The 13,721-nt window shown below is 51.8% G+C and overlaps 1 protein-coding gene across 3 annotated transcripts in view; it reads left to right on the forward strand.

Moving 5' to 3' along the window:
* Nucleotides 1-12,102, forward strand: part of LOC105181576 (PR domain zinc finger protein 16) — a 79,757-nt gene extending 67,655 nt beyond the window's left edge. For 2 of the 3 annotated variants that reach the window (XM_025298726.1, XM_011138441.3), the window contains exons 6-8: nucleotides 6,212-6,311; nucleotides 9,169-9,325; nucleotides 9,411-12,102. In XM_025298726.1, coding sequence (XP_025154511.1) covers nucleotides 6,212-6,311; nucleotides 9,169-9,325; nucleotides 9,411-11,483 — 2,330 coding nt within the window. In that variant the 3' untranslated portion in view covers nucleotides 11,484-12,102. The remainder of the gene's footprint in view (nucleotides 1-6,211; nucleotides 6,312-9,168; nucleotides 9,326-9,410) is intronic. The other variant, XM_025298727.1, reaches the window with a different exon arrangement.
* The last annotated feature ends 1,619 nt before the right edge of the window (nucleotides 12,103-13,721 follow it).

Here is a 13,721-nt window from a genome sequence, read left to right on the forward strand (position 1 = left end):
AATAATATTCAGATGGGGCCGGCGAGATATATCGGCGGTCACGATCGTTTCGGCACGGCTTTACGACTTTCTATGCCGATACGCATCGCGCACGCCGGCGGCTCGTGCGCGTACAATTACGCGTACGAACGCAAATGAAGGGCAAGGGCAGGTGTTTTCCGAAACGACGAATCGGGGGCGGGCAGAGGGTAAATCGTGGATCGTTGTGTGCACGAGCTGGCTCGTCGTCATGCACCCTTGACTTTGGCGTGATTCACCTGGTCGGCCGTTGCCGTATTAACCCCTGTCCGTTAATAAGCACTGATTATCAGCAGATAGACGTATTTGCCGCGCGTCACATGTTGCCGTGTCGCGCGCGCCGCTCCGACTTTTGTTCGGGCCACCATCCTTCTCGCCGGTATAGACGCCACGCGAAATTTTACGCAATTCGAGTCCGCGGTATCCTCATTCACGTTGTTTTGTGCTTCGCGCTAACGCGTCGTTATTTGTTTACGTTAAAACTACGATCGACGATGACCGCGGTGTTTTTCTGCATTTTACATTGCCAACAGACGTTGAACAAGACCAACAGGAATGTGAACATTCGTGAACTCCTTAGATTATATATATATATATATTTTTTTTTTTTCTTTCAAAAGCTTATCACTTTGTTCCGCTAAAAATAGGTCGCGCGCAATCACCGGTAATTCTGGTGCTGAAAATTTGCGAACCGACGTTAATCGCGTGTGAAACAAAACGTACGAACGCATCCGACCTGGTTCAGCGTTAAGCGTTGATTGATTATTTTTCTCTTTTTGTTATGAATCGTATATCTGTGAGGGATACATCTCGACCCTCTTTTCGACCCTCGAGTGGGTTAAATCGCGCAGAATTCGCGGCACTTGATGGTGTCGAGGCAAACATCGACTCTCAATCTGCCCGCTTAATTTAGTTAATCGATCGTTGGATTTCATTATGCGGACCATTGCGCCGTTAATATATTCGAGGCGTTTAACGAAGAAGGGTAGCGTCTACGTGCCTGACTGCTCGACAATTATCTGGTTGTAACTCCTGCGCGATGGTCAGAGTCTGGATGACGACTTTGGTAGGGCCGGATTAGGGCCGGAGGGTTTATACGCCGACACCCAGATGTCGCGGTAATTAAAACCGGGCTTATTGTCAAAGTTCCGCAGTCGCAGAGTCTACAGCTAATTCGCCGACAGTTTTTCGTCATAATTTCGGGGTGCTCGTAAACGTGTCGTCGTCGTCGTCGTCGTCGTCGTCGTCGTCGTCGTTGTCGTCGCAGTCGCGCGCGCGCGCGCGCGCGTGTTCGCTCGCGGAAGACGCGCTGTTGTACGAAATCGTTCGTAATTAAATTTTCCGCCGGTGAAACGATGAGGGAGAATTTTCATTAGTCGGTCCGTCCGTTTATACGCGACGCGGTTGCTCCCCCCTCGATTAGACATCTCCCGAGAAATCTGGACCGACGCGATTGATCTTATTAATAAGAAAGTCCCACGATCGCTAACGAACGGCGATCTCTGCCAAACGAGAGTTGTCATTCACGACAAAACGTTCCGTCGAACCGCAATTCCGCTGTCACTGTCACTGTCGAGAGTACTATTGTTCGGGCTCTGCTTTTCTCTCTTCTTTTCCACCTTTCCGCTACCAATAGAAACATGATTATTATTTTATGATCATTTATTTCGATATACGCGAAGCATCGCGTTGGACTATGAACAAGTTATTGGCAAATTGTTCCGGTGTCGTCGACACCGATTCGATAAACCTCCACGTTTTCTCCATTCGTTGGGCGCACCGCTTTTTCGCATTAAGGGAGATTAATACCGACTGTAAACGGCACAAGAGTGCTACTGGCGTCACCGTTAATCCAAGTAAAGCCATTTTTACGGGGGAATCTCCGACAAGCTGGTGCGTGCGCAGCAGCGGGAATAATGATGTCAAACAAACGATGCGCGCTCTGTTCCAACCCTTGCCAAGGGGGCATCTGCGCAGCGCGCGCGCGTCTCTCCCTCTCGGGCGGATCATTTTTTTTCCACGGACAGAGATAGAGAACGAGGGAGAGGCTGATGGGGAGCGGAGAGGGACACACAAGGAGTCGTTTTAACACGCCTACGTGGGGTGCGCGTAAACGTTCAGTCGAGGATTCAATGTCAATTCAATCTCGGATGTATGGTACGTAGGTATCCCGAGGATATGTTCGCGTGGGGCAGATTAATTTCTCGGCTCGTACGCTGAGGCGTTCTCGATCCTCGCCGTCAGAGCGAACTCACCTTTGTCGAATAAAAATTTCCTCTATTCTTTTGCCATTATTTCGTGTCTCTTTCTTGCTAAGGTTCACTTGCTGCATCGAAGAACCAAGGAGAAGTGTGCATTCATGAAAAATGCAAATGTATTAAAGTATTAAGAGGATAGATTTCCCTCCCTGATACTGATAGAGTGCCAATCGATCGAGTCGAGAGAAAGCCCCCACAAACGAGACGTTTGCGGACACGCGCAATTACGCGCGCTAACCGCCGCTTATTTCCACGGACATTTTGCGCGCTGACACACCGCGCGCGCGCGCGCGCGCGCGCGAGTCTCGCTGCGGTGAAGTCGGAGATGCAACCGCCGCGGCGGCCGGTCGCCATGAGTTATGGCTGTGATTCTCCGCGGTGCTTGTTTTTCCAGCCATCCTTCAGCCGTTTCTCTCGCGTCCGAAAAACGCGCGTCTCTATCGCTCTCCTGCGCCCGCCGCCCGGTGTCTCCCGATAGCTCTATTAGGGCTGCGGATAATTTATAGCCAACTATTGTCGATTAACACGCGCATAACCAGGTCTCAGGGGCGGCCGAAAAAAAGGGGGGCACGGGTCGTGGGGATGGAAAAAAGGGGTATCCGCGCACACAAAAGGGCACGCGACGCGCTCTCTCTCTCTCTCTTTCTCGGTGAGAGGGGGTGGCGGCGTATCGCGCGCGGCAGGGAGGTGCGTGTGACGCGTTACACACAACCAACCCCATCTGATTCATCGGGCTAATGACACGTTTATTTGACATTTGATTCGAAATCGCTACGACAGTCGCGCGCGACAAATTTTTGCGAAAAGATGCGAGCGAATATCGATCTTCCCCTGACCCGCTCGCCTAGGGTGCGTTCAGTATGACGCGTCGTTGGCGAAGAAACAAAGATACCGAGAGTCGCGACGGCCGAAACGTAACGGACGATTTTACTCGAGAATATCCCGTCGATCTCGCGCTCTCTCGAGCGCCGTGGTCGTCACGATGCGACCGAAACATTGATTTCCGTTACTTTTTCCCATGCAACTGCCTGCCAACTGACTAGCCGAACGAACGCGGGGGGTGTTGCCGGTGGATCCCACCTGTTGACTTTCCGCAACGTGACTTCGTTCGCGCTCCTTCTCTCCGCGCGGTAGATTAACATAATACCCTCAACCGTTTTCATTAATCTCGGAGAAACGGTTTGTGCGGCGCGCTTAATTCACACGTTACAATTTTCCTTCCGCACAATTCTAGCTGACTTCACGCCGGAAACTTCGCGACAGAGAAACGCGTGTCAATATCTCTTCATATTGCACGCGTGTAAATTTACGTTCTTTTCTCTTTATTTTATTTTCAGACACGATTAAAATTCTTCATCGTCGCACTGATAGAAAAATATAGTTGAATTGACTATAATCTCACTATATTTTATAGTTCATTTTGGCGTCAACCACATTTTTATAGTTCGTGCGGGAGTACCTGCAAAATATAGTAGAATAAACGCAAATATATAGTCGATGATTGTCTCAAATAATTGCGTTTAGTTACTTTTACCACATATATGGCAATTTCTCAATGACAAATATAGTGAGATTTAATATTCACATTGTTACATCTGTCATCATTTTGCAAATATTCTGGTAATATTGACTACATAAAAGAGTTACTTTACCTACCATTTTATATTTGTATCCATACAACAATATTTTAGTTTAACTTACTATAATTCTTAGTAGAAATATTATATGGTTGGTTATACTATGCCTATATCGTAATTATTACCGATATTATCGTAATACTTACTATAAACATGATATTTCGGACTATAATTTAGTCACTATAGTTATTACATTATAGTTCCAAATATCATATACTTTTCTCTCAGTGCACGCCCTTGCTACGCTCCTTGCAAAAATGTTTTCTCTCGTTTGTACGTTTAGTGAAAAAATTCATATCCGAGCAGCAGTTTCACGGTATTTCTCTGTATTTTTTATCGCGTGATTTAACATTCGGATTATCTCCCTTTAAAACGCTCCTAAGGTCGCTAATTTTTCATCGCGCTATGCTGCCCGGCACGCATTCGTGAACGAAAAGTGAATCGAAAAATGTGTTCGTCTCTCGTCGTTGAATATTCCGTTTCCCGAATACGACGTCGGCGCGACATTCTCCCGAGGGAGAGCAGATCCTCAAAGTCGATCGCATCCCTTAGTGTCTGAGCGGCACGGCGTGCCGCTACGAATTAGCCGTGGAGAGATAAACGATTAACGTACCAAGGGGGCGGAGAGAGGGTTAGCGCGGCGTAGTTGGGCGTAGTTGGTGGCACGGGGGGGGAGGGGGGCTGTGCCCGGTTCCCATGAAGGTCCGTTGGGGGCCATCACTCGACCATATGGTCGGAACAAGTGTAGCGGCAGATTTAAATAACCGTTGGAGGTCGGATACCGTTCAAACTCGAGCGAAGTCGCGCGAGCTCGATGAGTGTTTAATCGGGGCTCTTCAACAATTTATTAATCGGCAATTCTTTCGTCAATTTCCTCTCGTAAAATTGCTTCTCGAGCATCCCCGATCGGGAGACTTCCTTTTCGCGAAACGCTCCTGCAGCTGAATCTTCGATCGCGACACGAAGATGAACTTTAACGAAGAAAGAGAAGAGGACACGACGCGCACTTTATTTTACGCGACACGATACGGCTTTGCCGTTAGCACCGATAAGCTAAGCTCTACGCGTCCTGTCATCGATGAATCGCACCTCTCCTCCTGTCTCCGCCGTGAATTTTCGATTTTACCCGCACTCTGATATTCGGGAGTGAAACGCCGCAGGGGGTTGCCGAGACTCACCTGCGATTGGCTGCTCCCCAACGTCGCTTGTACCAATCGCGAGCGGCCAATCCGGACGCCCCCGCTTGCGTTTGTAGTCACTGGACGATGTGCCCACCGGCTAACTGGAGCATCATTGTGTCTATTGTCATCGCGACAGCTTGTTCGTCGGGCTGTATTTAGGCTGAGGAAAGACAGACGACGGAGTGATAGTGCGGTACCGGACCGCCAAATCGTGTTGTGAACACACGTTCCTTTGTGTTACACAGAGTTGCATTTTCAACAATAGAAATATTTGATCGCGAGAGGCGCTAATAAATTCGAACGGTGAATATTCCATAAAGCAAAAAAAAGAAAAAAAAACAACGATCCACCGTTGGGCACTCGGCAAAATTGGTCAATTTGATTGTTCGATGAAACGCCTGCCGAAAATTGCTGTATATTTTTTCCGAATCAATTCGTAATTCGCGGAGCGATGCTATTTCAATCGTCCAAGTTTCGGGGATGTGCGTGTGCGGTTTGCGTTGGAATTAATTCCGCGAGTAAAAGAGTTAATAAACAATTGTCTGGTTCGATACCGAAATATGAATTTGGATGGAATGATGTGCGTAGACCGCGCGCAATCGGAAGTATATAATTGCATAAATGTTGTAGCCGCGCGGAGAGGCGGGGAGTTCAATTCGGGGTCGGCGCGAACGTTGCGAGAGTTCGCCGCGTAAATCGTTGCCGCAGTTTCCGCAAAATTCGTTAAACGATCGCCGAATTTTACGCCAGAGGCTTGATTTAGAAAATCGGAACGACGATATATATATTCGTCTGTTTCGTCGTTTGAATTTAATAATTCAGCAACAATCCACTTGTCACGCCATTCGAGTGGCCCTTTTGCGCGGTTCTGGATCACGTAATTCGCCCACATTGCGACGGGTCACGTATCATCGTTCGCAGAGGGTTGTAATTTATAGAGCACATGACCGGCCGCACGCGCGCGCGCGCACGCACACACACACACACACACACACACACACGCATGCACATGAACATGAACATGTAAACCGTGGCGGAATTGCGACTTTTGCCTGCACCTCTATCGCCAACATGTCGGAAACACTTGTGTGATCTGTGCTGTATTCGTCATTTACAGCCTCGCAGCACAGCGGAACCGTCGACGAGGACAAAGAGGACGAAGAGGAGGGTGAGACGAGGTGCACCGTTTGCGACAAGCCGTTCCAAGATATCGAACTGTAAGCACTTGTCACGCTATAATTATTCCATATGTTCGCGCGAAGCGTCAGAAAGACGCGTCGAGAGAGTAATTTCGAGTTTGTATTTTCCTAAAGGGTTCCTCATGAAAAAAAGTCAATTATTATATCTCAAACATCTATCTATTATCTAAATTCATCGGTATAAGACTGCAAACTGCAAACTTTTTAAAGATTTGTGAAGAATGTCTCGAAAAATGTACTTCCCGTAAAAGAATATAATTCAGTCTCGATCATTTATTCGCGGAAGGTCCGGAAGACGCGATTTGCCTTCAAGCGCTGCTTATGACCGCTCGATTTTTCCCTCGTACACGCGTAATCGCGCGTACCCTGCAAAAGTTGCGCACAAATGGTGCGAGACACCTTTATTACCGCGTTTCCACGCATTACATTATCCGAGGAGAGTCGTCGTTAAGCGCGACGATACAGAGCGCGACTCATCAAGGATTCATGGCGTACCCTGTTGAAATCAGATCGACGATCATTACATGTCTGGCGGAGCTGACACGTTATACACTGGCAGTATCGGATCGAAATCGAGAGAGAGAGAGAGAGAGAGCGAGAGAGAGAGAGAGAGAGAGAGAGAGAGAGAGAGAGAGAGAGAGGAAAAAAATAGAGACAACGACTTTCATAATCGAGCGACATTAAAGCGTACGCCGCGCGTCCGTCGATTCTCATCGTCAATTATTAATTAATCGATGGAATTCAGGGGTGAGCGGCACGTAATCGCCTTCAAATCTCGGGGTCAGCGATACGCGCTCGCGAAAGGGCCTTCTGTCACGCGAACGGTTCCTAGAGTTGCTCTTAGGAGTCCTGAAAATTTCTTCAAGACTCTCCCGACACGTCACGATTAAGACGCTTAGTCAGCCTACATTCTGCCCCACGGCCATGTCATTGCCTTTAATTAGGGAGTAATTGATGTAAAGTGACTGCGAGCGAAAAAGGTCGCGAGTGCGGTGTACATGTTGCTGCTGCATGAATTATTGGAAGATTTTCAGGTCGTGCAATTTCGCGGGTATACGCAAAAATGCGATGGCGCGTCGCGCGCCGAGTGTGCGATTAATCGCGAGCGCAATGACGCGCGTTTCAATCCGTAATGGGAGGGGCAGGAGGGGAGGGGAGGAGGGTAGAATCTATTTCGAGATCGCAAAGGCCTCGGCGTATTTATTTATACTTATCGCCGCACAACGCGAGATCAAACAGTGCGCTGGCGGCATATGGCCTTCGGTACTCGAGAGCGCGTCTTTCCCACGAGAGCGAAAGCCGCCAATATAGCAGCCGCTTTCTTCTTCACCGATCGGCAGTCGCGTCCGATTTTTCGGAAGTGCATTATATAATTGAAAACAAACAGTGCCTCTTCTCCTTTTCCCCGGTCATTCTCTTCTCCACGCGCAACTCACGCGTTGTGCGTTGCGCGGTCCTCCCTTCCCATCTTCTCTTTCGTTCAACTAGCTCGTTAATTTTCGTCCACCCTCAATCGTAGTCGACTTTGTCTACAATAGCGCGAACACAATCGCGATTCGATAACCCTCTTTCACGACCATCACGGCGTTGATTAACATCAACAACAAGCGCAAGTGGAGTAATGGACGAGCCCAGATTTCGACAAATTAGCGATTTACCGAGACTTATTAATCGAGATCGGTATTAATCTCCCCCGCGATCGCGAGCAGATCGCGATCGGATATTAAAGCGATCGAAACCCCTCCGACGATTCGATCCTCCGGCGCATCTCCGCCAGGAAAAAAGGACGACGCACAGAATCCGCGTTCTCGTGCCTTGCGGATTCACCTGTTGTGGGGCGTTAAACCACTACTCCAAGCAGGATCCGCAATCGCGGGCGCGTTAAAACCAGCCCCCTTCCCCCCCCCCCCGCCACGGGCGTATACATCATCGCGGGGAGGCGTCGCGTGCTCGCAGCTCATCTGGTACGGCACACCGTCACCATGAAGGCACTATCTCACCACGAATGGGTTTCACACGACACGTGTGTTCGGGGGTGCAAAATCAATGCCGCCGACGGCGGCCGCACACCATGGCATCCCCGCGTGACGATAACCCGTGCCTACCCCGTGACAACCGCCCTCACAGAGCAGCCCCGGGCTTTTCTTCGTGACGGCGTGTGTTCGTGCGCGTGATGGCCGCCCTCTTCTTCAGGGGCGTGCGACCGTTATTACACGAGAGCCGACTTGCCGCCGCCGCCGCCGCCGCCGCCGCCGCCGCCGTCGTCGTCGCCGCCGCTGCCGCTGCCGTTACCGCAGCAGCGCAACCAAAGTCACTTAGTCATCATCCGAGACTGCGCGCCCGGCGCAGTCTTTGTCGGTGCAGGTCGGTTATCGTGTCACACCCGCGCCGGGGTTGGCTCGCCCGGCTTCGCTCGTGCGGATTGATTAAACGGATGAAACTTTGGCCGAGATGCGGAATAATGAAGGGTAACGCAAACACCGCCGCCGCCGCCGCCGCCGCCGCCGTTGCGCCGTCAAGTTGTCGCCAGCGGTCCCGCGAGAATTCATTCTGGTCTCGGAGTCTCTCGGAGTCTCTCGGAGTCTCTCGGAGGGCCGAAGGTGGCTCTCGACCGACGTAGCTCACGCGAGCTACGCGTTTCCCTAGGAAACGAGAGAAAGGTTGTTGTCTAACGAGACCATTCCATCTCGTTTCATCCGTCCCGACGACTGACTCTTTCAAGCGACGCGAGCTCGACTCGAGTATTCGCCGCAGAGCGTTCATTCGCTCTTCTCTCACGTGTAGCGAGCGATTTAGCCGTTCGCCGCGAGTAATCACACACGGTCTCAAGCAGCTTACTCACTCACTCTCTCTCTCTCTCTCTCTCTCTTTTCAGATTGGACAGCCACCTGGTGACCTGCCACAGATACCCAGCGGAGCAGCACCGCTGCGACAGCTGTCCCCGTGCCTACGCCTGGCGGCCGCTTCTCGTGCGGCACCGTGCCATCGTGCACGGCGACCTGCGCAATTACCCCTGCGAGAACTGCCCGAAGGTAAGCCCTCGGGCTCGCGCTCGAGCCGCCGCGACCAGACACTCCTTCCCCCAGCCCGACAACATCTTCAAAGTATCGCTAAAAGTCGAACCTCCGGCAGGTCTTCACGGACCCGTCGAACCTGCAGCGCCACATCAGAACACACCACGTGGGCGCCAGGAGTCACGCGTGCACCGAGTGCGGCAAGACCTTCGCGACCAGCTCCGGCCTGAAGCAGCACACCCACATCCACAGCAGCGTCAAGCCGTTCCAGTGCGAGGTCTGCTTCAAGGCGTACACCCAGTTCTCCAATCTATGCCGGCACAAGCGCATGCACGCCGACTGCCGCATGCAGATCAAGTGCGTCAAGTGCGGCCAGTCGTTTAGCACGGTCACGTCGTTGTCGAAGCACAAGCGATTCTGCGACTCCACCACGTCGAACGTCCCGCCCGGCAGCATGCCGCAGTTACCGACGCCGGGAACGAGCCCCTTCCTCATGTACCAACGACCCCCCGTCAGCCTGTCGGGCGGCTTGCCCTTCTACGCGCCTAGCCTGATGGCACCTTACCCGGCGATCTTCCCGAACGCCCCCAACTTCCTCAACACGCCCCTCATCTTCCCGCCCAAGATCGAGGAGGTGGAGAAGAGGAGCAGCGACAGCCCCAAGAAAGAACGCTTCACACCTCCCAGAGTGCTGCTGCCGCAACACAGCAAGGTCTCTCCGTCCACGGCGGAGGAGGCCACGTCTACCTTCAGGCCGTCCCCGGCTAGGCCTCCGGTCCAACCGACCCCGGAGAGCGACGACGACCCCGCCGCCGCCAAGAGGAGGGAAGCGAGCCGCGGTAACGAGCGAAAGACGGAGAACGAGAGCGCCGTGAACGTCGCGAAGGAGGAAACGACCGATCAACCGCTGGACCTGAGGGTGCAGACCAAGAAGCAAGACGTAGCCGCGAGCAGGAAGAGCCGCACTCCCTCGCCGGCGCCGGTGCCGATGGAGGAAGAGGAGGAGGAGCGGGGGGAGGAGGAGGAGGAGGAGGAGGAGGAGGAGACGGCGGCTCCGCCTGACCCGCCCAAGCCGGAGGAGAGCGCCGTTCAGCAGATTCAAGAGCTCGAGCCCAAAGACATCGCCGCCAACAGTCCGCAGTTGAGGAGCAGCGGCCTGTCGGCGGAACAACCGGCTGCCAACACCCCGCCGCACATGGCGTATCCGAGACCGATTCACCCCATGTTTCTCGAGACGATGTACCGCGGCCCAACCGGCACCGGTTTCCCGGGCTTTCCCAGCGCGCCACCGCCACCGAGCGGGAGCACCCCGGAGTCCAGACTGATACCTCCGCTGCCGCCGTTCGGCCCGCCGCGCACCCTTCCTTTTTTAGGCTCGCTTATGAACGGGCTCAGCGGCGCTAGGCCAGGAGGAGGATTCGATCTGCTCGCCCGACCGCCGCTGAGCGCGTTCCCCGGAGTCAAGCCGTTCCAGGAGGCGGTGATGCCGCACCATCACCACCACCATCACCATCATCACCATGTCCACGGCAAGATGAAGGATCGCTACTCCTGCAAGTTCTGCGGCAAGGTGTTCCCCCGCTCGGCCAATCTCACGAGGCACCTGCGCACGCACACCGGCGAGCAGCCGTACAAGTGTAAGTACTGCGAGCGATCCTTCAGCATATCGAGCAATCTCCAGAGACACGTGAGGAACATCCACGACAAGCAGCGGCCGTTCAAGTGTCCGCTTTGCGAAAGGTGCTTCGGTCAGCAGACCAACCTGGACCGGCACCTGAAGAAGCACGAGGCCGACGACGGTAGCGGAGTGGTCTCGGTCGCGGACTCGCCCGGCAGTAGCAACGAGAACGAGCGGGAGGACACCTACTTCGACGAGATCAGATCGTTCATGGGCAAGGTGACTTACGGCGGCGAGAGCGGCTATGGCTTGCCGCATCACCCGACCTATATTCCCAGCCGGCTGCATGAGAGCGGTAACGAGTCCAAGATAGAGGTCGAGTACGACGAGGACGAGGACAGCGAGGAGGGTGTGTCTCCGTTGGAGGAGACGGACGGGCTGTCGCCCATCGAGGCCAAAGAGTCGCCCTCGCCGTCGCAGTACGACCTGAAGCTGAGAGAGAAGCAGGAACTGCTCAATAACAACACCGCGGAGCCGGTGATCGAAATCTCGACATAGCCCAGAGGTCAGTCCGGTTGATCAGCGCGCGATCGCTTCCAAGGACGAGCGGAGGAACACGCCCTCCTCATTCATGTACAGAATTCTCGCGCGAGCGCGTTCGTCTCGAGACTGTCGACTTACGGCGATAACGTCCCAACTACATTGGGCGACTACTTGCGACTACCTTAGAACGGTCCACGTATGCTTCGACACGAGCCGCGAACGATTCCTCGAGTATAATCGGGTGTTTTGTTCTACGTGTTCGCACCACGATAAATCCGCGAGAGATAGTCCACGGTACATAATTATAACTACACGTCAATGTATTAATCCTCGGAGAATTTTCCAAGAAGAAGCGATGTAACTTGAGAATCCAGTAAACCCAGTTATACTTGTAAGATAGGTGCTCTGTAAAGAAAGAAAAGAAAAAAAAAAACAGAAAGAAGAAGAAGAAGAAGAAGAAGAAGAAGAGAAGAGAAGAGATCACGACACAAAGTCCCCGAAGAGATCGCAGACCCTCGTGTTACGCAATTCCCTCTTTTGCACAGCCCACGTTTGTTTGCACCGCGAAAGCATCCCTGCGAGGAGGAAAAAAACTCGGTAAATGGACCGGTTATTAACCTCCGTCTCGCGCATCCATGATCGAAGGCTCTTCTTCTTCTCTTGATAGTCCGGTTTCCACAGACTCGTTATTAATGTGTATACGCGCACGTAATTCCCGTTCCCTACTTCGTCGTCCCCCCGGCATCGACCAAGAGGAGCCACCCGTGTTCCCGTGAAATTATATTCGTCAGCAATTATATCAGCAGAGTTTACTTTACACGTTATTGTCGTTGCACCGTCGCTCGGCGAAAGGGGATCGCGTCGCACTTGGCGAATGCGGACAGTCGGATGAATCTTACGATTTATGGCCCGTCTCGATCGAGAGAGACGGATCACCGCCGTTCACCGCCACGGCCGTGGGTATACACCCACGGCCCTACGTGTTCGTTATTGATTTCGGAGGATGGTGTTTGGTGTGGTAACGACGCGCGACAGAGCGCGTAACGTGCGAACGGCCCATCGTCGGCAGTCGTTAGATCGTCGTTATAAAATTCCTATCGTAAGATGACTGTAACCCGCTTCGGATCGGACCGAACACGTCTCAGCCGCCGCGAGATGGTTGGATTTTCGTTTAGAGCATAATCACACGACCGAACGCTGATCATACGACACGCAGAGCACAGCAGACGCGAGACGAGACAGCGAGCGAGGCAGGAATAATATATCCATTCGCTGAATGACGCGGCCCGAAGCTTAGGATTTGCGCGAGATGGCAGGCAGGGGGAGACGCGCTCTCGCGTCGCGCGTATCGAAAGCGATAGATGTTAGCCACCGCGACCGTCATTGAGGCGAGAGCATTATATCTTATCTAGGGATGCGCGCGAAATGAGCAAAGGGAGTGTGTATTAATTGGCACGATTAGATTAGTGGGCTACGAAAAAATCTCGCGGGAAAATGTGTACAAATTTCCACTAGCTAAAGTAATAACATTTGTAAAGATGAGAGGCGAAAGATCTTGGCGATTTTTATTAATATATATAAATACGATTCTAACGATTTCACGTGTAGCACGTGACGGAACAGTCCGTACGTGAGAACGAGCGAGCGAGCGAGCGAGCGAGCGAGCAAACGAACAAACGCGTTCCCTCTCGTGTCATTCAAGTAGAAATATTTGCGTGTCCACCGAAACATCGCGTTGGCGAGCGCGATGAGAAATGAATGAACATACAATACACGCGCATATACATGTGTACCAAGTACGTTTCATACGCGCGTAGTTAATAATAGCAGTAATAATAATAATAAAAATAATAATAATAACAATAAAAGAGACAAAGAATATATCGTTCGTTTGTAACCACCGAGTTGGGGCTTCACTTGTTTTTCACGTAAAGGTTTTACGAATACACGTTCTACATATCTCTCTGTCTCTCTGTCTCTCTCTCTCTCTCTCTCTCTCTCTCTCTCTCTCTCTCTCTCTCTCTCTCTCTCTCTCTCTCTCTCTCTCTCTCTCTCTCTCTCTCTTCTCTCTCTCTCTCTCTTCTCTCTCTCTCTCTCTCTCTCTCTATTTCTCTCTATCTGTCTTTCACTATAGACGATAAAAATGAACTTACGAAGTGATTAAGCATAATTATATTGAACGAATTACTTAAGAAAAACTATATTATGACGCTGTCTATCTATACATACTGTATAAAAGCATCCTGTAACTTC

Source organism: Harpegnathos saltator, unplaced genomic scaffold (genome assembly GCF_003227715.2).
Source record: "Harpegnathos saltator strain DR-91 unplaced genomic scaffold, Hsal_v8.6 scaffold236, whole genome shotgun sequence".
NCBI classification, from domain to species: domain Eukaryota; kingdom Metazoa; phylum Arthropoda; class Insecta; order Hymenoptera; family Formicidae; genus Harpegnathos; species Harpegnathos saltator.